This window comes from Zonotrichia albicollis, chromosome 21 (genome assembly GCF_047830755.1).
Source record: "Zonotrichia albicollis isolate bZonAlb1 chromosome 21, bZonAlb1.hap1, whole genome shotgun sequence".
In the NCBI taxonomy this organism is placed as follows: domain Eukaryota; kingdom Metazoa; phylum Chordata; class Aves; order Passeriformes; family Passerellidae; genus Zonotrichia; species Zonotrichia albicollis.
The window spans coordinates 1,129,088-1,155,432 of NC_133839.1; the positions used below are offsets into that span (position 1 = coordinate 1,129,088).

General features: G+C 52.3%; 1 protein-coding gene across 1 annotated transcript; it reads left to right on the forward strand.

Annotated features, from left to right (window-relative positions):
* The first annotated feature begins 7,851 nt into the window (after positions 1-7,851).
* SAPCD2 (suppressor APC domain containing 2) lies at positions 7,852-19,638 on the forward strand. The gene is made up of 6 exons (XM_014270449.3): positions 7,852-8,304; positions 12,774-12,907; positions 16,010-16,156; positions 16,274-16,372; positions 16,877-16,990; positions 17,869-19,638. The coding sequence occupies exons 1-6, from the start codon at positions 7,899-7,901 to the stop codon at positions 17,995-17,997; spliced, it is 1,029 nt and encodes a 342-aa protein (XP_014125924.1). The 5' UTR covers positions 7,852-7,898; the 3' UTR covers positions 17,998-19,638.
* The last annotated feature ends 6,707 nt before the right edge of the window (positions 19,639-26,345 follow it).

The following is a 26,345-nucleotide window of genomic DNA, read 5'->3' on the forward strand; positions in this document are numbered from 1 at the left end:
TGCTGACTCACATTCAACTTTCTGTCAACCAGGACTCCCAGGTTCCTTCTTGTGACGCTCTTCTCCAGCATCTCATTCCCCAGTCTGTTTGTATATCCAGAGTTGCTCCATCCCAAGTGCAGAATGTGGTATTTTCCCTTGCTGAACTTCATATGGTAGGTAATTTCCAAATCTCTAGGTCCAGGTCTCCCTGCAGAGCCTCCTTCCCTTCGAAGGAGTCAACAGCTCCTCCCACTTTTGTATCGCCTGCAAAATTGCTCAGTTTCTCTTCCAGTCCTGTGTCCAAGTCATTAACAAACGTTAAAGAGCACAGGGGCAATGGTGGAGCCTTGCAGAACCCCACTAGTGACTTGTGCCAGCCTAATGTCACCCCAGTCACTGTCACCATTTGTGCCTAACCCATAAGCCAGTTGCTCACCCATCACATGATGTGTTTACCCAGCTGAATGATGGACATTTTATCTGGAAGGATACTAGGAGAGACTGTATTGAAATCTTTACTGAAATCCGAAGAGATTACCTCAACTGGCTTTCCTTGATCAACCAGGTGGGCCACCTTGCTGTAAAAGGAAATCAGGTTTGATAAGCAATTTCATGAAGCCATGCTGGCTGTTGTTATGTTTGCCCAATTATCCCATCATAAAAAGGCCAAACAATATTAAAAGTAGTAACAATTTTAATTAAATAGTTTAGAAAATATATAAACAAGGGATAATTTGGTTCAAATAATAGTGCATAAGCAAAAACAGCTGCAGGGTACGGAGTGCAGGGTTCTTGACCCTTGCCACTTCACGTACAAACTTGCCAAGTAAAAGTCACCCCTTATATGCCATGTGTCAATGCCATCTCCTCCTATTTTCGGTTCATCACTTTTCTGTCTCCGCCTTCATTACCACCTTTACCACGCATGCGCCACCACTCGGTTTGGTGGTCGCACAAGTCTTTGGGGGTCGTCACTGATGAAGGCCCTGTAGTCGTCTTCGTTGTCCTTTAATTCACCTTTAGGTTACACATGCGCACCAAGCCAGTACAATATAAGCCAAGACTAACATATCACTGCATCTACATATCAAAGCAATAAGTCCCTTATAATTAGCATTTTCTTGGACCCAACCAGGTTCTTGGTCATTTTTAGCAACTGTATCTTCAGCTTCTTTCCTGTGGTCCTTGAGAACATCTGCTGGGAAGGGGGGGATGGGTAGAGCCCCTCCTTTCCCTCTCTTCTTTGGCATTACAACTTTTAACTATTAACTGTTTTATTATTCTCAAATATTAATTACTGTATCAATATTGATTACTGTTTCAATTTTTATCAGCACGAATCATACCTATTTATCACACTGTGACCAGTGACTGTGTTGTCTTTCAGGTGTTTTTTAATGACTCCCAGAATAATCTTCTCCATAACTTTACCAGGCACTGAAGTGACACTGTCAGGCCTCTAGTTTCTGGGATACTCCTTTGTACTTCTTGAAAATTGGGCCCTGTGGCCAAAACTCTGCTCTACAGTGGCCATTGAGAGGAATAGCCGATTTGTCTTTCCAAGCAAGCTGTGGGTCTGCTGGTAGATAAAACTGGCACTGGGAGATAAAAGAAACAATGGGAAGGATTCCACTGATTGATGAATGGAAAAAGATATTTGCTTTTACAAGTAAACTTTAGGTTTGCTGATAAATTAAATTAGACATTGAAAGATGAGAGAAACAATGGGGAAGAAAAGTCCCTAAATTCCATACGAATTAAAAATTAAGAGGGAGGATTATACATTAGAGGGAAATCTTCAGTGTCAGGTGTATCGGGAAGTCTGAACCTCTCAAGTACCTCAGCCGATGGGGAAAGAGAGGAGGGAAATGCGGCCAGGAAATTGGGATAAAAAGGAGGCTGTGTCCTCCAAAAATTTGAGAGATCCCAGGGGAATGCCCCATGGTCTCTCCCTTTATTCAAATAAAGTAAAAAACTCCTCTGTCTCCTTTTTAGACATAAACCTCTGATAGTTGTGGATTAATTTTCCTAACACCATGGTCCTGTGGCTGGCATGAGGTGTGTGTGATGGGATCCCCGGGTCCTGGTGCAACCTATGCCAGGAGGTCCCAATGTCCCCTCTTACACTGGGAAACATAGCAAGATCTCAGGGTTCCCTCAACGCAACAGGAGCTGGATAGGCCAGCTGTACCCCAGACATGGCGCAGACTCAGGCCACCTGCTCACAAATCCAGTTCCCCATTTTTTAAATAAAGGACCAATGAGAAGGATAAGAGTTTAAAATGCACGGAATCATTGAAGTAGTTCAGGACAAATTCAAGGACAGATTTAAAAAATTATAAAAGATCAAGGAATGATTAAGAAATAACCTAATCTGCAGGAACCAAGAGCCATGAACTGAGAAGTAAAGAGCAGGAGGACACTAAAAATCAATCTAAAATGCTAAAGAACAACTTTGTTTGAACTTTATTGTCATGAGCGTAGAAAAATCCTCACCCATAGGCTGTGATTGCCCCTTACTCACAGTAATCATCTTGCCTGCAGTCAGAGCCCAGCTGGATAGGAGAACATGAGGAGACAGACAGCAGCTCAGACACAACCACCTCCCTGCATTGGAGGTGGTTGGAGTCAGGGAAGCTAGACCTCATCCGGATATGACCATCAGGTCAGGAAGAATCTCTGAGAGTTGTCAAAGCTTCTGTTTCACATTCTGTTTCTTATTTTATGTGACTTGACACAGCTCCTGCTCAGAAGAGCCTTGGAGTTTTGAAACCTCCTTGCTCTGCTCCCCTTTATATGACATCTCTCCCCAATGTGGTTGCATGCCCTGCCTGCCCAGTGTGCAAACGAGTGCAGGTGCACCACACACATGGTGCCTACATAACCACCAACCCTTATCCATCAGTAAAGGCTCTGTCAGATCCAACTTGTAAATCAAGCCCTGCCTTTTCCTGCAGAACTTGCTGCCTTACCTTGAGGGAATCCCATCTCAGAGCTGTGGGATCTCATGCCCATAGGATTCTAGAAGAACAAAAGCAAATCATGCTGCTGCTGGCAAATGTGCTCCCACTCCCCAGTCCAGCCATCCACCAGAACACGTTAGTCTGGCTGCACAGCATCCCCTAAGCTGGTTCTACTGCCCATGGCACTCTGTGTGTAGGTGTTTCCTTCTGCAAAGCAATAAAAGTGGTGACGGGTTGGATTAGTTACACCAGGCAGAACAACCCCAGTGAACAGGAGGGAGGCATGCTTGGGACAAACAAAACACAAACATGCAGGTAGAACAGGAATTTCAGCAAGAAAAAAGCTCCAGCTCACTGACAATCAGGGTGAGGTATCCCTCCAGGAGAGAGGCAGAGGTTGTTGTGTTTATGACCTTGCTCCAGGTTTAAACATGTAAGTACCCACTGATAGGAAAGACATATGCTAATGTCTTTACAAATGAGTTGATTGGTGAGGGTCTTTAAGAGAAATGGATGTTAATATCTTTGAAATGGGTCTTAATCTACAAACGTCAAACCGCACAAATTTGTTACAGCCCAAACAGTTTGACCAGACAGTCTGAGCTTCTGAATTTCAGGGTAATAGGAGAAATGGGTCCGCACAAAGTCTATTGCAGAACCCAGACAGTCTGAACTTCTGGTGGATCTGCAGAACAAAGCCTGAACATCTTAACTTTGAGAGGAAATGTCAAGACATGTTCAAGTGTGGAATATGCGGTAGTAGTTCCAGAAGACTGTACCTTCCTAGTAACTCAGCCAATAGGGAAAGGAAGAGGGCAAAATGTGGCCAGGAGTTTAAAGAGAAAAGGAAGCTGTGTCCTGTGAAACTTTGAGAGAGATCCCACAGTAGTATGGCCCAGTGGACTCTCTCCCTTTATTTGAATAAAGTTGAAGGACTCCTCTGTCTACTTTGTGGACACTAGCTTTTCCACAGATCAGCAATATGTTCCCCAAAGAAATATGGTTTTACAGTCATTCCCTGAAAATGGTGACAGGCTGATGAATTTCTGGCTGTGGCATGACTGTGACTGCTGTTGCCCTTGGCCACTCCTGACCTTGTTGGCAGCAGGAGAGTGGAGTTTGTGATAGGACAGAGTGATTGCTAGATGGATTGTGACTGGAAGCCTTATAGCATCTATTGGACTTCCATTTAAGCCCCAGGTGATTCCCTCTATTTAAACTTTCTGTGCTAAGACTGCAGAAGAGGTGGCATGGTGAGACAGGATGGAGTGACCGCCATTTCCTGCTAATACCAGTTCTTGCTCTGTGGACTGAGATGAACAAACAACCCACCACCCTCTGGAGAGCTTGTTTCAACAGCTCACTAGCTTTCCTTCTCCCAGCCCTTGTGACAGCTTCTGAGCCACCAGGTATATACCAAATTTTCTGCTTGCTGATCTTCTGAGGAAAAAATAGTCTGGAAGAGAGAAAAGACACTTTATGGCAAGTGTCTGGCCCTCACCAAGGCAAATAGAGCAGAAAGATGAAAAACACAATGGCATTGCAGAGCTGAGAAGATCAAACAAGATATCTCTTCCCAGAGGGAAAACTCTCCCACCATGCTCTCCTCACTATTTTTAGTCTCTGCTGAGAGGTCTCCTTGGAGACAGATGCATTTCTGGATTGACACTTTGGTACCCCAGTGGAAGTAATTCCCTGATAGCTTTGAGGCTGAAAGAAGATTTAACACCGGTTGTGCCTAATTGTTCAGTGACAGGAAGTACCAGGACTTGGCACCTGGACTGTTGTTGGCACAGCTCCTGGTCTAGTTTTAGCCAAACTGCAACCAACCGTGCCAGGTGGTGACCTGCCCTGGCCAGGAACAAACCCATTCTGGATGCAGCCCTGCATGAGCCAGTGGCAGTGCCAGCTGTTCCATGTTCCAGGCAGCAGCATGCACACATTGAGTCCACAGACCTGTGGCTGCTTCCCCATCAGACCTTGCTCTCTCCTGGCAAGACATGGCAACAGAGGTTCATAGCATCTGTTTGGACATGGTCATCCGGAGACAACTTTGTGGCTGTAAGTCACCATGTGTCCTCTGCAGCATCAAGATTTACATGTGAACACCTACCTGCTGCTGAAGCCAGCACAGGGCTCTATCAACTGCTACAATCACCTATCAGCACCCTTCGATGGTCAGTGTCATGTAGGAAGGTGCCCCAGTGTCCAACACCAGCATTTTTTTACCCCAGTGCTCTGCTGAGTTTGGTGCAGCTGCTCTGACCTCTCCTCGCAGAGGTGGCACTGCTGGTTGGTGGGACACACTGGTGCCGCCAGCCTCCAGCAGATGCCCTGTGCCCTCCCCAGAGAGTGGCAGTGATATAATCCCTGTCACCATACCAGAGCCGTGTCATTGCCAGTACCCGTAGGCCAGCAGAGAGGGAGGGCTGGGTGGGCTCTGAATGGCAGCTGATGCTTCCCAGTAGCTTGAAGGAAGGAGAGCTGAATAACCACATTGTTTATATTTAAAAAACCAAAGACATCTCTGTTTATCAGAAGAGTCTGGGCTGGCCCCAAGACAAGCTAAATGGCGAGCAAAAATAAAACCTCCCCTAAAACAACGACAACAACACAAAAGCAAACAAACAAACAAACAAAAACCTCCAAGAAGTCTTTTCCAAGAATATCCAAAATCTCCCTAACCTCATCCACCAGACCACCCTGAGGATGGAAATGTCAACCTGTCTCAAAGCAGCTTTGTCAAAGGCACTTTGGTACAGAAAACACAGCAGAGCTGCCTTTGGCAGTTGTATCCCAGCTCCCTGTGCTGGAGCAGGAAGCTCCACATGGACAGCCGTGAGAGTATTTCAGCTGAACGTGCAGACACAGTAAACACCAGGAATTGTATCTGGTATCTCTGGTTCACTTTCCTGGTGGGATAGACTGGCTGGGCACAAGACAGTCTCCCTGTTATTTCTGGTTGTTCCTGCAAAGTCAGAGATGGGGGAAGAACCTAGAGGAAATCCTCTTTTTTTGCAGATCAAGCCTTTGCTGGGCAAAACAGCCCATGTGCTGATGCTGCCAGAGCTGAGCAGCACCATAGTGACTACATTGTCTTTGGAGTAGAAAGTGAAGGGAAGCTGTGGTTCCTTCTCCCCATATCCTGAGCAGGTGTGAACCTGTTCAGTCAAACACAGCTAAGCCAAGCAGACATCTCAAACAGGTAAGATGGGTCTGGGAAATTTATGAAAATAAATGAGTTACAGAAAAGCAGGCTGTGAACAGCTCAGCTGCAGCATGGAGAGCAGCTGGAGCAGGATCTTGGTAGAGAAAAGCCCTCTGAGGGTCTCTAGAGGTTGCTGTGATTTACCTGGCAGCCTGGGGCTGGCAAGGCTGAGTCTCCATGAAGAAGTGGCAAGAATGGAATGAGAAACCAGAAGTAGGACCAAGGTGCTAAAGACACTTGGATGAAGTCTGACCTGGGCAGGGAATCTGATGGCAAGGGGAGCACAGCAAGGGCAAGGTGAGTGGGAGGGCTTGAGCCCAAAGTAGCTTCCTCCCTTTTCCTTCGAAGCCAACTCAGAGCTAAAGAGAATCACCCCTGGCTCGCATGTGGCACAAGGAGGTATCTGTGGCACAGGAAGATATCCATGACACAGGTAATCTCACAACCAGAGCCCTTGGACATTGGTCCATCACCCTTCCTGGCCATCACCCTTCTCCCGCAGGCTTGCTCCCTGATGCTTCTCTCAGCATCGTGAGCATCAGACCGGGGGGGGGGGGGGGGTGGGTCTGGAAGTGGTGGCATGTGGCTGCCCAGAGCCCCTAGAGCAAACTGAAGTGTCTGTGATATGGGAATCATGACACCAGGGCTTTGCAGTCTGCTGTGTTTCAATGGACTCTCTGATAGAGGGGGTTTGTAGAGGAGGCATCATCTTGCACTAGGATTAACATGCTGCTCTGTCTAACAGACACAGCAAATTTCTCTGTAAAGTAGAGAAACTCATTCTCTTACCAATGCCAGTGCATGCTAAGTTTGTAAAAGATAAGATCCAAATCCTGTTTCTCTCACTTTTGTCAACACTGGTGGGTTTTTCCCTCCTTTTTTACATCTACCCTATTTTGGGCTGGCTGCTGGCCACTGGTGCCTTACCAGCCAAGGCGCTGGGAGGGTGGAATTATATTCCCTCTGTCAGCATTTATTCCCCCATGGCACAAGACAAATACACCACACAGGACTCCTCCGTGCTGGTGCACTACATCCTCCTCCTGCAGGGAGGCTGCATTGACTGATGCTTCTTGGATGTGTTTGCAAAGGTGGCAGTAAGAGTGAATAGCATCGTCGGGATTTTCCTTGTCCCTGTTCACTAATCACATTTTCTCTGAAGTGTTTAGAAATTGTGCTTTTTTTTGGCTGGGTTAGTATTAATTATCTTCACAGTAGCTGGTATGGGGATAGGTTTTGAATTTATGCTGAAAATATGGAGACCAAAATATAGTGTTGACAATATGGAGGTATTTTACTTATTGCTGAGAGGTGCTTGTACAGACCCACGGTCTTTTTTTGCTTCTCACCCTACCCTACCAGGGAGGGGGATAGGGGTGCGTTAGGTGTTGGGGGGATACACAGCCAGGGCAGCTGACCCCAACGGACCCAAGAGATATTCTGGACTATACGACATCATGCTCAGTAGATAAAGCGGGGGGAAGAAAGAGCAAGGATTTGGCGTTTGTCGTGGTCCCTCGTCCACAGGGGAGGGTCGGGATCCCCCCGCGAACGGAGCGGGACCCACGCGAGCCGCGGGCCCAGGGCGGGGCGGGCGCCGCGTGCAACTCAAATTGCCGTGCGACCTCTCAGCCAATGGCCGGAGCGCCTTCCTGCCGCCAGCCAATGGGAGTGCGGCACTCTCCGCCGACAGCCAATAGGCTCGGGGGGCGGGGGATTATGGAGTAACGCTCGGAGCGGCGGCGATGGCCCCGGAGCGCGGTGACCGCTCGCTCCCCGCCGGTACCGAGGGTCTTCCCCGGGTTTTCCTGCAGAGCCTGCGGACTCTTTTCGATATCCTGGATGACCGGCGGCGGGGCTACGTGCACCTACGGGAGATCGAGTCGCGCTGGCGGGGAGCGGAAGCCCAGGAGCTGCCCGCCGGGGTGATGGAGGGGTTGCGGCAGGCGGCGCCGGCCAGTGGGTACCTCACCTTCGAGAGGTTCGTACTGGGGCTGCGGGCGGCCCTGCCTGGGACTGAGCCGCCAGTGGAGGGTGGCGGCGGCGGACGGCGGAGCGCGGAGAAGCCGCCAAGCCCTCGCTGTTCCGAGGAGCGGCGGGGGAAGAGCGCCGGACAGCGGGAACCGGGGCACGGCCAGCCCCGAGGCCGCGGTGAGTGGCGGGACTGGACCGGGGGCTTCGAGCTCGCGGCGATGATGGCAGCGCCAGGATCGGGGACTGGCGCTCGGAGGTCGGGATGGGATCCTGCGGTTCACCCCGTTCCCCTGTGCCCTCCTCTGGGCTCAGAGCCAGCGGTTCTCGCAGGGCCGGTGTAAAACTCCCCAAAAGTTACTGTTGGTATTGACCGGTTTGGCTTCGCTGAACTCCGATTCCGGTGCGAATATCCCAGCGCCGCCGCCCACCCAGGACTGTGCTTCCCTCGCGATGCGCTAGGCTATTTATAGCACTGACAGGAGGAATTAAGGGCTTTGCCGTAATATGTCCGTGGTTGTCCCTTGGCGTAGAGTCTGTCCTGACCTTCCCCGGGGATGGATGGCGCAGCTGGGCGTCTCGGAGAATGGCTGGGGTCCTGGAGACCCCCAAAGCCGAGCAGCTTCGCTGGGGTGAAGCTGTGGTCACGAAGCAGCGGTGTGCTTGGTGGGCTCTGCGCTGGGCTGCCTCTCAGGAATGATTCCTTCATGATGTCATGCATGGTTTAGACAAAAAAATGCAAAACCCGATCCAGCTTTTTGGTTTGGATCGTTCCACAGCACTATTCCCTATAAAAAAAATAATTAATCAATGAATAAATGGGAGAGAAGTTATCAGGGCAATGTGCTCTGCTCTCCTAGGCTTTGTCCACAGGGCTCACCTGTGTATATCTGTGGATTCTGCCCTTTCCACAGGATCTGCCAGAGCCCTCCAGGGTGGTACACTGACCCTAGCATGGGGGGACTGTTTCACTGGCATCTTGATTTGTTGCTAGTCAGTAGAAGATGTTACAAGGAAACCAGGCTTCTGGGCTTATCTGGGTAGGTAATAATTCTTTATCTAGGTTTGTGAAGTGCTTTGAGATCAGAGGAGACAAAGTCTATGTGCAGAGCTGGTATGTGTTATTGCACCATTTGAGTGCATTGACTTCCTCTACCTTAGGAAGGTCAGGCTGGTTTGCCTTTCCAACCCAGTCCCTTCTGCTGGGTAGAGAAGAACCTTTTAACTGTAACTGAGGTTCTCTGCTTTCCATTTTTGCCTCCAGACTAAGCACTGGAGCTACATCTAAGGGAATATTATTAAGCAGACTAACTTTTCTATCATCAGGAGTGTAAATCTGGAAAAACCTGAAAAAAATCCTGCTTGGTGAATAGACACCAGGTTGAAAGCTCTGCCCTGGGAAGGAGTGAGCAGATATCTGCAGCAGCTTTCTTCTTGCTGAGGATCTTTCCATTACAGGGTGATGTTCCATAACTGTCCAGAGCCTGTGGGCGCGGTTAGCACCTCAGCCCTTGCTGCCAGCGTCCTACACTGCAGGGCCGTATTTTGGTAAGAGGCCTGAGTTTCAGGTTCATTCAACAGCTTAGAAAATGGTACAATTCAGTTACTCCACCTCTTTTAGCTCTAGATCCAGCACAACTGCCCTCCTTCACAGGGGGTTTCCCAGGGTGCAGTTGAACAGGTGGATGTTCTCAGCTGGCTGCAAGGCAGTTGGGCAGTGCTGTGGCAGGATATGGCTCCATCCCTGCTGCCGAGATGTGTGGTGGGTGCTGGGTACGGCCTGTGGCTCCAGGAGGACCTGTCTCCACTAAGCTGATGTAATTTGGGTGTGAGGCTACTCTGAGCCTCCAGCTGCATGTGGTGGCTTCTGTAAGACCCCAACCAAATGCAGTGAGATGATGTGTCAGTGCTCATAAGCTGCAGTGAGTGGGAGAAAATGCTCCCTGCCTGCGTTTTAGGGGAAGAGGGTGCTCACAGAGTGCCTCCCCAGCTCTGCTTTAGGTCTGAGGAGCATCTACACATGTCAGAGGTGATTTGGATGTGACTCATGGCAGAATGGCAGAGGTTGGGGTCAGGTGGTTCTCCTGGCATGTACAAGGGTGCAGTGAGCCAGTGGAACAACAATTCTGTTCCCTCTCCCACACTAACCTCTGTGGGCAGAAGTGCTTCTGAGGTCCCTGCTTAAGTCATCTTCCACCTTCTCCTCAGCCCAGCAGTGCTGGTGCAGTCTGCGAGCTCCCCATGGTTCCTGGGGAGCCAACAGCACCCACTGGATGCAAGGATGCTGAGGTGGATATTGAAGAAGTCACAGGGCAGGGAAGTCACCGTAATGATGTCCCTATGTTATGGTGCCTGGTCTTGTCACAGCAGTGTCTGAACACATCGCTCTTGGGGGTCTTTACCCCACTAGTTCCCCTGTGAGCTGGGCCCTGGAGAAGTCAAGGCACAGAGCAGAAAGAGCCCAGACCCTGGCACTGGCTCCTCCCCAGCACAGTGCTTCCCCTCTCTCCAGGGGTGGCTTGGCTCTAGCAGCTGGAGAGCTGTTGTTGGCACTAGCTCGAGGGAGTGGATGGTTTGTAGGGCCTTCTCTGGGCCATTATCAAGGATAATTGTGGAGAAGTGTAAAACAACCATGAAGTGTCTGCCCTGGGCAGAGCCTGTCCATTATCACATGGCAAGATCTCTTACACCTCTGGTGATCTGATCCTGTTCTTTCCCTAAGAACAACTATCCCAGCTCATTAGCAGGTCCTGTTTTAGCCACTGGCTTGTCAGCTCAGGTGTGCAGAGCTCAGTTGGTTGACCAGGAGCTCCTGCTTATTAAGGGGGCAGTTCAGCTCAACACAGCACTTCTAGGTGACTGTAGCAAAAACTGTTTCAACATGTGACTGTCCTGCAGCTCCTACCAGAAGTGCTCCTGGCTTTGCCTTGGGTTTCTGACTGTTGAGAGTATCCTTGGTTTTGGGGCTATTCCTCAGCTTTTTGAGAAGGACATACTACAGGTCTGCTAGGACAATGTTTGTGGTCATACCAGTCTTGCTGGGTTCCTCCCAGATAGATGTGGGTGTATGAAACCAAAGGCAGCTGGCACAGCAGATGGATGGGTGATACCAAAGACTTTGTGTTCACTGATGTGCCTGATTACTTGCTGGGAGGTGGAGTGAGATGCTGTGATGGACCAGAAGGAGGACTTTGCCCATGACATGGCAACCTCTTTCTCCAGTGACACAAAGTGACAAACTGAAGTGTCTCATTGCCTGCGCCCCTGAGCCTGTCTCCTATCCCTGAACCAGTGTGACTGTGGCAGCAGAGGCAGCCCTGGTACAGGGCTCCCACACCTCGTACCTTCAAGATGAAGGGTGGCTCCTGTGGCCATGGCTGCCCTCACCTGCCTCATATCCTTCCTCTCTCATGTCCATGTGCTCAGCTGAGGAAACCTGTGGAGCAGAGGGAAGAAATGTGCCAGCCCATGAGGTGCCACACACCCTGTCCTGACACAGCCCTTTATGTGCCTGTGCCAGGGAATGTGCCAAACCTGTGCCAGGCAGCTGTGGTAGAAGGATGTGCGAGGGGTGGGGAGCTGTCTTGGGAAGAGGGTGTTTTCCCCAGCTGCCTGCCATCACTTGCTGGCTCCCTGCTGCTGTTCTTGAAAAGCCACGTTTTGAAAGGAACTCTTGAGGAAAGCTGTGTGCAGGGAGCAGGCAAGCTGTGGGACTGAGGGGGTGGCATGAGAGAGCGTCTGCTGGGCACTTGCTGGGGCCTGGGGCAGGAAGGGAGGAGCACCATGCTGCTATCCAGACTTGCCTGGGGATGTGCTGGCTGCACCCGTAGCAGCCCTGATGCTGTGGTTTGGGATGCTGGGGTGTCAGGGTTCTGCTCTACCAGCTCACCTAGCAGTGGATCAGAGCTGGCTTGCCTGTGATGGCAGGGCTGGGTTTCTGGTGAGGTGGGCAGTGTTGGGGCTTGTATGGCCTTCGCTGCAGGTGCCCAGTGAATTCCTGCCCTGGCTGACAGGCAGGAGGTGCCTGATCCAGCCTGGAACCTGCCAGTATGAACTTAATCTTCAAAAACAGGTTATGCATGGATTTGCATCAGCACCATGTGTTTTTAGTAGATTGATCTTTTGCAGGATAGGATGTTGGGGTTTTAATAAGATTGTGGAAAATCTGCAGTCGTATTTACTTTATGGTTACATCATAGACATAGTGTCTGGGCTGAATATCCACATGGCCAAGTCCATCACCAAGCAAGAACTGCCTTCAGGAGAAGTTGGTTTCCTGGCAGAGCTGATGTCACCTGAGTGGAAGCAAGGTGTCCCATGAGGACACGTGAGGGCAGGCAATATCACTAATGGTTTAGTTGCCCTGGCTGGGACTGGACCAGCTTTGCCTGGAAGCTGCTTGCTTTCTGCAGAAGATGGGCTTGCTTTCTACAGACTTAGGCTGAGATCTGTTGCCAGCCTGGCACAGCTGAGTCAGTCATTCCTGACATCCGTTCTGCCTGGACAAAAACAGGAGCAGGCATTCAGGCTGGTGGTTTTCTCAGTCTCTCCCTGTTTGTAAGACCACCTTGCAGATCATCTCACAGAAGTGGCCCTGGGGAGGATTTTGTTGAAAGTAGCTTGTGGCCTCATGCCTTGCTCTGTTCCAGGTGGTGATGCTAAGTCTGCTGGGCAGCCCCAGGGAGACAGTGACCACGCAGGGGCTAGGGACACTCGGAGGCATCAGAGAGGCCGTGCAGAGCACCGGAGACACACCATCACCAATGGCGTGGACTTCAGCATGGTAAGGGAGTGTTGTGGGCTCCCATGAAGGGGAAGGTGGGTTGCAGGGGTCCCTCACTGCTGATGCCATCTTTGGGCTTTGGCTTCTTCTCTGCCCACCCTGCACAAGTGAGTTGTGGGACGTCAGGTAAATACTGGTATTTGGATTTGAAGGTCTGTTGATATATGTGGATGTATATCATTTCCAAGGTGCTTTCCTGAATCCTGACAAACAGGGAGGAGGTGGATCCTTTCCCCAGAATGGGGTCAGCCCATGAAGCCAGCATGCTGGCTGCCTTCCCCATGGGCAAGGTCTTGGGAAGAGGAAGACGAAGGTGGAGGTGTGGGAAGAGATGGATCTCTGGGCCTTAAGAGCACCCCAGCAAGGGTCAGGTGTGCTTTGTGCTGGCAAGCAGTGGGGCCAAGCTATGCCCCCTCGCAGATGTTCCATGTAGATCAGGGCTCAAACATGCAGGTCCTCTTGGCTTCCAACAGACTTTTTGCAGCAAAGCAGAGAAATCCATACTGAATTTATTAAGGCAGCTCAGGATGGAGGAGTCTGTTCCCCTCTCTCCACCGCTGAGTGGAGAGACTTGGATCAGATTGCCTGGGTGAAGGGATCTCATTTGTTCCCAGCTGGAATGGAGTAGCTGCCTGGGCATGTTGTCCACAGGCTCAAGCTAAATTGTCCAGGGCAGAGAGCCAGGACCAAGCTTGCAGGATGAGTACTTGTGGCACTGTCACCACTGTACTTTCACTCCTTGCACCCTGGTGTCACCCTGCTCCTGCAGCCCAACAGGCGTGACCAGAGTTGCCCAGCCTGTTGCTGGCCTTGGAGGACACAACATGGCCCCATGCCAGCCTGGGGAGGGGATGTTTGTGCAGGTAGTTTGCTGGGCTTGCAGCCATGAGAGGGACCTCTGCTGGGAGGTGCTGATAAGAAGTGATAAATGTTGCTCTGTGTGTCTGGGATTGAGGGCTCTGCTTCTTGGGGTTTTGAGGATTGGGGAGAGAGGAAGGTCTCTGCTTCCCTTGCCTGTGTGTGCAACTCTGGGCTGGAGTACATTTCAGGGTCCCAACTCAAGGTGCTCTGTGAGGGCATGGTGGCCACCATGTCTCTCCCCAGTTCTGCCATAAGCATTCTTGCTCAGGGCTTGTGTTGTCTTGGTCTCTATTCCCCCAAGTTGTCATGTGGTCAGTGGGAGGCATGTCCCCTCCTTCCTTTTCTCCCTATATGTTGCCAAGTGCTGCACTACCTTTCTGTGCTTTTGACCCCAGAGAAATGGTGTCTCAGCCTTCCCTGACACCCTGAGCACAGCCTTTAGGCACTGGTGCCATTTCCAAGCCTACAGAGAGAGCTGGGACAGGTTTGGGTCCAGCAAGGACTGAATCTTTGTACTGTCACCTTCCTTACCCCTCCCTGCCCAGATGTTGGGCTCCCAAGGGACAAGGAACTGTCATTAGACTAATTTGCCTGAAGCCCTTGGGAAATGGGAGCACTGGTGCCCATCCTACATCCTGAAGTGCACCAGGACTAATTCCTCCTGAGCAGGGAGCAGAGCTGTGGGGGCTGTGCTGCAACCCCCGGACTCTTTGCACTCTCTCATCTAGTGCTCACTCACTCAGCTGGCGTTTTTCCAGCCAGTACCTCATCTGTTGGCCTTATTTTCCCATGACCATGAGGGTGCTGGGATGAGACCTTCCCTGAGAGGTAGAGCACTGTCATCTGTAAGCAGCCCAGGGCACAGCTCTGTCCCCTCCCCTTTACCAGCCACTGAGCACCAGCCAAGTCCAGCTTTGTCTTTCTCCTGCCCCAAGTGTCTCATCCTGGCGAGATGCTGCTTGTCCCCCCCTGGGCTGGCAGTGTCCCTCTGCTCTGTGGGATGCTCCCTTTTCCTCTGGTCTCTGTGCTGGCCAGCAAGCCCTGTGGGAGGAGGGCAGGACAGGCAGCAGTGGGCTGCACCCGCAACTGGATGGGGATCCTTGCCACATACAGGACCTTCTTCATGCCCCTCAGCATCAGCACCCAGGCTCTGCACTTCTTCCTCTGGGTATGTCCCTTTGGGCCATTGGAGAAGGGTGTGGGGGGAGTTGTTGTGTTGCAAAATATGTTTCCAGGAGCAGCAGGAGCAAGAGCAGCCCCGTGTAATGGATGACAGGTATGGGAGGCAGAAGGGCTTTGGGGCTGGCAGTGGGGACGTGGAAATGCTGATGGCCTGAAGAAGGTCTTGGTATGGCCCTACTTGTCCACAGGGTTCTGTTCAGGGTCGCTTCTGAGCTGCACCACACCTGATGTTCTCCAAAGGAGGAGGTTCTGGTGCATCCAGCATTTTCTGGGTGACCGAAGTCTCTGGTGCCTGTGGATCCCAGGCTGTGCTGTGGGTGAAGGCCAAGCTGTGTTTTGGCAAAGAAGGCAGAGGCAGTGAGGCAGGAAGTTCCCCATGCCCTTGGGATCTGGGGGAGCAGCCTTTTACTGCAAAGAGAAGGGCCATGGGGTCACAGGGTGAGGTGATGAATGGGTCACTGCCCCCTGCTCACTTGCTCAGGCACCCTCATAGCAGCTCCCCGGGCACAGCAAGGTCCCCACTGCTCTCCAGGTGATGCTGGTGTTGGAACCTGAGCAACTGGCAGAGATCTTCTGCAGAGAGGTGTGGTGTGCTATGCTCTCCTCGGTTTCATGTGCCTCCAGGGGTGAGGCAAACTGGGGAAACAGGGCTGCAGTTTTTCCCTGACTTCCAGCCTGTAGACTGAGCTAGACTCTTCAGTGCTGACCAAAATCCAAGTGTGTCTGTGCAGGGCTGACTCTCACACCCCAAAGGGAGCTGGGGGCAACTGCAGGCGCTGCTCCTGCTGCCTCCCTGGGTAAATAGGTGAAGCAGCCTGTACCTGCAATGGTGAGCAGGAGGGTAGAGGTGACTCAAGTGTCCTTTTCTTCCAAAAATCTTCCTCCAAAGCAGCATCGGGCAGCAGTCATTATCCTGCTCCTCTTCAGCTTTTCTTGGGGAACGGGGCTGAGACCCTTACCTGTATCCATATCCCCCTACACCTCATGAAGAAACCAACTCCTGGGACTTGACAAAGCCTTGGTGGGGAGTGGGTGACACCCATATGCTCTGTCTTGCAGCTGAAGTACATGAAGGAGCTGGAACAGGAGAAGGATTTCCTGTTGCAGGGCCTGGAGCTTATAGACCGGGCTCGAGAGTGGTACCACCAGCACATCCAGCTCATGCAGGAGCACCAGCGGTTCCTGGGGAAGAGGAGAACCAGTGCTGTGAGTCTGGGGCTTCTTCTGGCTAAGTTTGGGTTTGGAGAACAGGGCTAGGAGGTGGCCAGATCTGGAGCTGATCTCATGGTAACCCCCAGCCTCTTCTTCCTCCCCATCCTGCAGGATTTCCCTGAAGGTGGCCAGAGCCACCTGGGGCACCTGGTCCCTAAGCTGCAGGAAGTGAACCGTTGCCTGGGTGACCTTCTTTCCACTGCCAGCAAGGTGAGAACACCACATCAGCAGCTTGAGGTTGTTTGTGTGATCTTAAGATTCATCCTATCCCTCCCACGTTGGTGGCTGGGCTGACATTGGAGCTGCCACAGTCTCCCCCAGCTCTGGGAAGGTGATGGAGGACAGCCAAGAGGACAGTACAGCTGGTCCTGAGGTGGGCTGGAGGATGCTTTGGAAGGCCTAAAGATCCCTAAAAAGGTACAGCCATTGTCAAGGTGCTGAGTCAGCCAATTCAGAGCAGACTGTCCTGCTGGGCAGAAGCTGGAGGAGCAGCCCACTGCTGCCTGTCCTGCCAGGCATGCTGGCAGGAATGCTTCCCCGTTCTGCCCCATTCACAGGGCTGGAGACCCCGTGATGGCCTGTGTTGTGATTTTAATCTTCTGCTGGGCTTCTCTCAGGTCTTTGTGTGCCATAGAAACATCTCACCTTGAAAAAGGCCTGGGAAGGGCCACAGGCTTGAAGGCTCAGTGTCTCATGCCTTCATCTTCTCTACAGGCAGCAAACCCCTCCTCAGCACTGAGCAGGCTGGTCCCTGTGACATCCCCAGCCTCCACAGGCTCCCAGCAAGCCATCAACATACTGAAGGAGCAGAATCGGCTTCTCACCAAGGTGAGCGGAGGTGGGGGTGGAGGAGATGCCCTTGGGGGTGCTGAGAAAGGAAGGGCGTGGGATAGGGCCGGGGAAGGAATGACAAGCAGTAGTCAGGAACAAGGAAGTGTTCCTTCAGCTTGGCCAAACTTGGTCATCCAAGGGGGTGTGGGCTGCATGTGGAGGCCCTCTGGCACACAGCTGTGCCCAGCTGTCTCCAGCTGTTTGCTGGGTGAGTCAGTGGCAGGGATAGGGCATTCCTGCCAGAGGGAAAAGACTGTGACAAATGGAGGTCACAAGAGAATGCAGAGGCTGCAGCTGGGGGCTATCAGGGAAGGGATGGTCTGCCATCTCAGGCCAGGGCCAGGCTCACTGCTGGGGTTTTCTGTCCCAGCATGTGGCCACAAAGATGCTCTGGAGCTGGAGTCCCTCTGCTCTGGAGCCAGGCTGGGACAGCTGGGGGTGTTCCTCAGGGGAAAAGAAGAGCAAGAAGACCTCAGAGCCCCTTCCAGGGCCTAAAGGGCTTCTATGAGAGCTGGAGAGGGACTTTGAATAAGGGCCTGGAGGGACAGGACAAGGGGGAATGGCTTCCTGCTGCCAGAGGGCAGAGTGAGATGGGATAGTGGGAAGAAATTGTTCCCTGTGAGAGTGGTGAGGCCCTGGCACAGGGTGCCCAGAGAAGCTGCCCCATCCCTGGAAGTGTTCAAGAACAGTCTTGGAGGAACTGGCTCTAGTGGAAGTTGTTTCTGCCCCTGGTTAGGGGCTGGGATGAGATGGTCTTTAATGTCCTCCTACCCAAAGCCTGTGATTCTGTGGTTCTATGAAATTTTACCAGCAACCTGACCACTTGCCAGCAGTTTCCTCCTCTAACTAGCATTTTCCTCCCCTGTCTTGTGCAGGAGGTCACTGACAAGAGCGAGCGCATCACTCAGTTGGAGCAGGAGAAATCTGCCCTCATCAAGCAGCTCTTTGAGGCTCGTGCCCACAACAACCATGAGATGAGCCAGCTGGACTCCACCTTCATCTAGCACATGCCTCCCTTGCCCCATCCCCAAACTTATCTGCGGGTTTCAAGGGACTCTTGCCCTAAACTCATCACACCTGCTGCTCCAGGTGTTGTGTCTCAAGGTCTGGGGCTGCTGGTGGCATCTCTGTGTGAGGGAGCCGGGACCCCTCTTGGGGAGCATCCCTGCCCTGCTGATGGCTTATCAGCCATGCTGCTCTCAAGCTGCTCCTTTCCTGTCTCTAAGTGGGCTGCAGGGATGCTGTCCCCAGTCCTGTGACCCCCAGCAGGCAGGAGACATGGCTGCTGTCTGTGCTGCCTGTGTGGGATGAGCTGTTGTTCCCTTGCTGACTTAGGCTCGATTTTGGATGCTCTTGGGAGAAAGTGATGTATCTTCAACACTCTAGCAGCATCTCCAGAGAAGCCTGGCCCTCAGAGGGTGCTGGCTCCTGCTTGTCTTTCTGTTGGAAGACGAGATTGGAAATCCAAGGAGGCATGCCTGCCCATATTCTGCCTGCCAGAGGCACTGTCTTGGCCCTGTAGTGCCCAAACTGGTGGTCCTCATGGCAACCACTCTGTCATGTTTGTGGTAAGGATACCATAGTTGCTGTTTACATGGCTGTAGGCTCCTATAGGAAATGAGCCATAGACCCAACCAAGATAGCCTACATCACTGAGCTGCTGTTTTGGGCTGTTGACAATTTGAGGCAGACCCCTCAGTCTTTACTTTGCTTGACCTGGCAAATACTTCCTGATGACTGCCAGGATTAGATTATTTTCATGATGACTGTGAAAGGAGAAGTGATATTCATAGCCTGAGGATGCTCACATCAGCCTGACCTCACAGAGGGTCTTTAGAACTTGGTTTTGTATTTAACTGAGTGTGGAACAGAGCAGAGGCTGACAGGCTCTTCCCTGTGCACATCTCCACAGGGAGAAATGGCAGCTCTGCCTCACATGGTTGTGGGGGATGACATCCTGACTGTGAGCTGCACTCCTCTACAGGTGTCTCGAGGGGTGGTGGTTGTTCAAGATGGGTCCTATTAGATGGCACCTCCTGCTTCCCACCCAGCTCGGTGATGATGCTTGAGCTGAATGGCATCTGACTGCCTTGGTACTTGGTATCCATGGTACTTTCACTGAAGATCCCATTTAGCACAGCCTGGCCCTCTGTATCCCCGAGGCCAGGACCTTTCTCTCTGGTGTTGTTTCATGGTCTGACCCTCCAGGCATGATTCTATGGCACTGAGCTGGGCTGGGCAGTGCTGGTTCTGCCCTGAGCTGACACATGCAGGCCAATACTGTTTTCACTTCTGTTCTTATCTGTCAGGACTCTGTCCCATCCAGCTGTTCTCTTTGAGACTGATCCTGAGTTAAAGCTTATTGCAAGGCATGAATCTCTGCTCTGCCTTGTGCCTGCAGCTGGAGTGGGGATCAGCAGAGTACCAGGGAGATGGTGGAGGAGGAGCAGCAAGGCCATGGCTAGTCACATCCCCTGTCTGCAGGAGCTGGTTGTTAGTTGTCCCCTAATGGATGTTGCCTGCCATCCTTTTTGTGATGCCTCCTCTAGTGTCCACTGCCTGTTTTGCCTGAGGTTAATTAGAACTGACCCTTTTTATGAGGGTTACCTGGCTTTAGGGATAATAAAGTGGGGTGACTTATTTAATTTGTCCTTTGTCTCTCCCTAAATCACCCCATCTACTACAGCCAGCCCTGCAGTCCCTGACTGTCCTGTCTCTCAGAATGCAGGGGGAGCTGAAGCTGCAATCTGGTGAACAAACAAAGAGCCTGGGGGTCTCTGTACCTGGACATGTTTTCATGTCCTTTCCCATTACCTCTGGGCTTCTCAGGGTCTGGGGATACTACTGGGCTTCTCAGGGTCTGGGGATACCCTGTCCCCTGCTGTGGAGCAGGGTCTTAAAGCCACATGCACCTCTTCCAAGTGCTGTAGCCTCATCTATTTACTCCCCCAGAAGCTGTGCTTGGGGCTCGCACTGGTCAGGCAGTGCTGGTGCAATTCACAACCTCTTACTTGTTTTTAAGTACCCTTTCTCAGAGTTGCTCCACAGTGGTGGCAACAGTGGCTGGTGCTCTGCAGTGTCTCCTTCCCACAGGGTCAGCCACAAGGAACCTCTGTGGCATGGCATGTGTGGCACATGTCCCTCTGCCCTATGCTGAGATCGCAGCTCACACAGAGTGAACCTGAGGCTCTGCCCTGATTGGGGTACCTTCCTTTCCCAGGCTTCCCCTCCTGCAGAGGCTGAGCCTCCCCTGTGGGGAGCAGAGCCAAGAGGGACACCCCAGTCCACTTATTGGCAGCTGGCAAAGGAGTGTCTGCCATGGCCTCTTCCAAGTGCTGCTTAGGGCAGCCACTAGTTCCAGCTGAGGCAGGAAGAGAGTTGGTAATTGCCCTTGGTTCCCATTTCATGCCTTTGCTTGGGTGTGGAGCCCATGAGGGCTTCCAAAGAAAAAGAAAGTCTCAGTTCCCTTTCCAGACTGTTTCAGACTGGGGGTTGTCCCAGTCCTGGCCAGCAGCACTGGCTCCCATCCCACCTTCTGTGTGACTGTGGCAGGTTGTGGGGTAGCCCTGGGAGTGCCACAGCCCGCTGGGATCAGGTTTCCCCTGGGAACTGCAGAGTTCACCTCAAGCTGTCACTCTGGCCTGGCAGCCACATGAGCCAGATGGGCTTGACCCTCCCCTGTGGGTGTGGGCTGTGTCCACTTTGGCACCCTTAACAGTGGGGGCTGGCTCAGGAGCCATGAGACCTGCATTTGTGGCCAGGTCTGTAAGTGATGTGTATGCTGGGACGTGGGTGAGCATGTTCCATTCTCTTCAGGCTTTTTCCTGCTGGAACTGGGTTTGCATAGATCGGTGGCACCTCCAGGGCTCTTATCTCTGTCCCTCTGGGAGCCTCTCAGGATCCCCGGCCAGCCCTGAGTCCCAGACACCTGGGGCAGCCCCAGCACGGCTGACAGCAGGGAGACACTGCCTGTGCCCTGAGGGTGCTGAGGGGAGACACTGTCTGTGCCCTGAGGGTGCTGAGGGGAGACACTGCCTGTGCCCCGAGGGTGCTGAGGGGAGACACTGCCTGTGCCCTGAGGGGAGACACTGTCTGTGCCCCGAGGGTGCTGAGGGGAGACACTGCCTGTGCCCTGAGGGTGCTGAGGGGAGACACTGCCTGTGCCCCGAGGGTGCTGAGGGGAGACACTGCCTGTGCCCTGAGGGGAGACACTGCCTGTGCCCCGAGGGTGCTGAGGGGAGACACTGCCTGTGCCCCGAGGGTGCTGAGGGGAGATACTGCCTGTGCCCTGAGGGGAGACACTGTCTGTGCCCCGAGGGTGCTGAGGGGAGACACTGTCTGTGCCCCGAGGGTGCTGAGGGCACCTGGGCTGGTGCCTTTGCAGCAGGAGAGACATCGGTAGGAGATAAAGGGCCGGCTCTTAGCAGGGGTTAATCCAAGGTTTTATTCTAGGAGTCTCCAAGGAGCTCCTGCATCTCAGGGGGCTCCTGCTGAGAGCCCCGGGAGAGGTGTCAAGGTTACATTTAAAAGGAGGTGGAAACCCAAAGTAGAGAACATTTACTGACCAATAAGTGACCCTGAGGGATGGGTACTGGGAGATGGACATTTAGGACAGCATATGGGGCAAGGCTTGGGGGGCTGACCCCTGGCCTCTGGCTGATCGCTCAGCATCCTGGGCTGAAGCTTCTAGATGGAGGGGATGGGATGCTGAGTGATTGACAGAGAGCCAGGATGGGGGTTTGGGGGTGATCTCATCCAGGGAGAGGGATTACACAGGTAAAGGGAGGGGGTACAGTCTGGGATAAACCATTTGGGAAAAATACAAGGATACAAAACCAAAACTACTTCAAAGTATTACAAAGTATAAAAAATACACTACACCATCTCTGATAACTGTTGGATCCCATAGTGTGAAGCTGTGGTTACCCTGGGAACAGCTGGAGCAGGGCTTTGCTGTTCCTGGCCAGGACAGCTCCTGCCAACCTACCTCACCTCCCCACAGCTCTCCATGCAGGAGGTTGTCACACACAGGTGCAACACCATGGGGTCAACATGCCTGTCCCTGGGCATCTATGGTGGGTGCCAGGGTGACATTGCATGGGGGGTCTGTACTGCCAGAGCCTGGAGCTACAGTCTGAGCAGAGTGAGCCCTCTCCTAAGCTCAGTCTGGAGGTATACCTGGCCCCTGGGCTGCCCAGGGATGCAGGATGTCATCCTCTGTGTCCTCAGCTGTGCAGTTTGGGAAGGATCCAGTCACCCAGGTTCATCTATTTATACTTTCTCTCCTCTCCTGCCCAGCTACATGCCCTTTACATGTCCTCTGAGCCTGTGCTCCATGCCCAGCTGCCCCTTCAGACAAGGGCTGCTGTCCCAGCAGAGCTATTATCCTACATGTCAGCCGGAACAGGCGCATCTTGGGCCCCTGACCTGAACGTTCTGTCTTTTTGCTTTTCTTCCCTGCCATGTGGTCAGCACTGTTGGGGCAGTCTCTGCTGCCCTGGCTCTGTAGCCCTCCTGCTCTGCACCTCCTGGCCTTGCTGTTGTCAGTGCAACTCACTGGGAAGCAAACTGAGGATGCAATGACTGGAAGAAGACCCTGGGTCCTGGGGCTGGTTCTCATTGGGATGGGGAGCTGCACCATGCAGGGCTGACCAGACTAAGGAGGTGCCTCTTGGATCTCAGACCTGCAAGCAGGTGCTGATCATCCCTGTGATCCCTCAGTTAGAGTGTTCTCCCATCCTAGACCATGTCGGTGCTGTGCTGCTGCAGCCCGCCTGTATCCTGGGCTCTTGCTTGTATCCCAGGTTCCAGAATGTCAACTCTATTCTCCTCTTGGCATAAACTCTTGGTATAAACTGCCTTCTGTTTTAAGAGCATCACCTGGTGCTACCCAGTGCTCCCTGTTCCCCCTCCCTGCCTGTGGCTGACACTTGCAGCACTATGAGCAAAGGCCCACTCCCAGGTGGAATGGAGAGGGTCTGTCCTCCCCACTGCAGGGTATGGAAGAGGCTGAGCCTCTGCTCACTAGCATGGTTCATTTCTGGAGGGGTTCATTTCCCATCCTGAGGGGATCAAGCACAGCATCCAGACTCCGCTTCAGTGTCCCATCCTATCTCTGCCAGAGCCAATGACTCACTGTGGCTGTGATCCCAGCCTGGCGCGGGTGTTCACCTCGTCCTGCACAGCCACCCCGCTCTGTTCCAAGGTACAACTGATTGAAGGCAGATACTGCCTCCAGGAGACCCAAGTGATGGGGAAGAGTGAGGCTCCCAGAATCCCTGCTTTGCTCTGCAGCTGTGTACCATAGGGACCGTGACTTAAACTCCCACACATTACACAAGGAGGCAGCAGCACATGGCAGATACTCAGACCTGGAAAAGCAGCTGTCAGGGAGCAGAGGAGGGGCTGAGGTCTTGGCCAACACCCTGGAAGATCACATATGCGGGTTCCCTTAGACCCAAAGAGTCCCTTTGTGGGACACCCGGGTGGCAGTGGGTGCAGCCGGTGGGTAGAAGTGACCCCATCTTCCTGCCGTGCCATTGGGACACCTCTGGTTGCTCCTCCTGGATCATGCTCTGGGTGGGAACAGGCAATTGGAGGGCCAGAGCCTGCACTAGGTCTGGGCTGCAGCCACATCCCAGGGAGTCATCAAAACCCACTCATGTAAAAAGACCCTTTCCCCATCCTCAGTTTGTAGATGAGGGCTGGGCACATGAACCACTGAATCGGAGAATAAGAATCCCAGATGATTTTGAGTTGGGAGGGATGTTTAAAGACCTTTTTGTTCCACACCTTCCCATGGTCAGGGATACCTTCCACTATCCCAGGCAGATCCAAGACCTGTCCAGCCTGGCCTTGAATAATACCACCGTAGGGCAGCCACAACTGCTCTGGGCAACTTGTGCCTGGGCCTCGCCACCCTAAGAGGGAAGAACCTCTTCCTAATACACTAACCCTTGAGGCCATTCACCCTTGTGCTGTGACTCCGGGGGTTTGTCCAAAGCCCCTGGCCTGCTCTCTTGGGGTCTCCTTAGGCACTAGAAGAGGGTCTAAGGTCTCCCTGGAGCATTCTCTTCTCCTGAGACTGAGAAAGCCTAACTTATGCAACCTTTCCTCGGGAGAAATGCTTCATCCCTCTCAATCATCTTTGTGGCTCTCCTCCATGGACCAGCATGACACCAAAGCAGAAAGCCTGGACTATTCCATAGGCACAAACAGCCTAGCATTTCACTCCCCTGTCTTGCTGCTGTCCAGCCCCCTGGACATGGGGCAGGGGAGACGTGACTCCCCCTTTGCCCTGTGGCTGGATCCAGGGGACAGCATTGGGAGTAGCAAGTCCTTTTGTTGTGGAGTGTCACCAGGGCATGTGCCCTCCTTTTACCCCCAAAGCTTCCCTGCTTTGGGTCTAAGAGAGCCCACAAATGGGTCATGGGCAGCCAGGGACAACCCATCCTCAGGTATGTCCAGGCAGGCAGGTTTGGTTAATTTTGGCTACTGAAAACCATTCCTGCCCATGAAGGATATCTGTGAGTGTCTACAAGCCCAAGAAGACAGTAGACATGTCCTCTGGCCCTTTTCCTTGAGGTAAAAAAAAAATTCCTATTTTTATTATCTAAATTATGACATCTTCCTGTCAAGAATCTGAGGGCAGGCAGAGCCACCTGCACTGCTAGTGGGCAAAGGCATCCTGCGGCTGCCATGGGCAAAGGTCACAACTACATCCATGGTTTTATGCCCACAGATGGGTCCCACAGGGCAGAGTGACAGCGATGACAGCCCAGTGCAAGAAGGATGTCCTAGCCCTGGGTCCCCCAGGTATGGCCTCTTTGCTGAAGATCACTGTTCCCATGTGGTGCTGCTCAAACTGGGAAAGAAACAGTCTTTTGTCCTATTCGTTAAATCAAAAAACTCAAAAGAAATTGCCATGGCCCCTAAGGTTTTATTTAGCCCTAGATGAAAGTGCTTTGCACTGAGTTCAGTGCAGGTATTTTAAACACTTCCCTTTTTTCTTTCTGGAAGCATGAGTTCTGCTGTGCAGAAAGCATATGGTTCTTTGGGATCCTTCCAAAATCTCTATTAGCTCTTCAAATCTTCCAAGACCTTCATTAGTCCTCAGGCTGAACCACTTTTTGGGCAAGGCCTTGTCCCACGGATGGATCAATCATTTCACTGTGCCAGGCTGGGAGCCACCCCAGGCTCTGAGTCCAGTGTCCCATCCCATGTAATAGTTGTGCCCTGGCCAGTTTGGATAGGCCTCCGCTGGTTCGACCAGGAAGGTAATAACCAAATAATTTAACAATTCTATCATTAAATATTTAGTATTGATGGCTTAGGAAGGAAATCATTTGGGTTTGTTAGAGACATTGTGGTACTGGTGCTGCTGCACCAATGCCAACACCTCACTGTTGGCTGGTGAGTGCCTGCAGCTGCTTCTCCATGCCAGGCTGCCAGGCTTTTCCCATTGGGTTAGAGGGACCCAGCACCCCAGCAGCATCCCTGGCACCCCTGCACCCATGACAGCTGGAGGCATGTGGCTGATTCTGGGGAGGTCTGCAGGTTCACTCCTGCAGTGTCTCACACTCTGCACTGCCTGGACATCTGCACTTGTCAGCTCCTGTTTTGCTTCTCTGTCCCAAATCCTAAGGGGGTTTCCCAAACCCAACCATTATTCATATTTTCCTTGGATGACTAGACTGTTGCATCACTGCCAAGTCCCAAAAAGTCATAAATCTCCTTAGCCTTCCTAAAATCAAGGAATTAGGAGGGAAAAAACCACACACACACACACACACACACACACACACACACAAACAAACAAAAAGAACCCAGCTTTTTTAAGTAATACTTTTAGGAGAGGATGTTTATTTCTCTCCAGGGTCCTCAGCCTTCTTCGCTTTGCTCAGTTTTTTGTGCAGCACCTGCCTCCAGAGGGAGCCCAGAATTACGAAACTAAAGGGGCTATGAAAAAGTTAAGTATTGCAAAAATTAATTGAGTTGTTGGGGCTGTGAGGCTTGGAGCAGCTCATCCCACAGGATCCAACACCCCCAGAAATGACCCAATTGCTTTGCATCCTGCAGGACAGCTGTGCCTCGAGGGTCTGAGGAGGGGCAGAGCTCCCAATGTGACTGCACCATGTCCTGGGAACAATGGGAGCTGGAGCCACTCTCCAGTTCCTGTAGTATTCCATGGATTTCCACCATTTTAGTGGAGGCCTGAGCTGCTTTTCCTCCTCCTGCCTCTCAGTGGGATTGGCAGCTCTCTCTGCTCATAGGATGCTGGTGTGCTAGCCTCAGGATGGGATTGTGGGTCTGCAGAGCAGGATCCCTTCTTCAAGGTCCCCAGCCCCCTGGG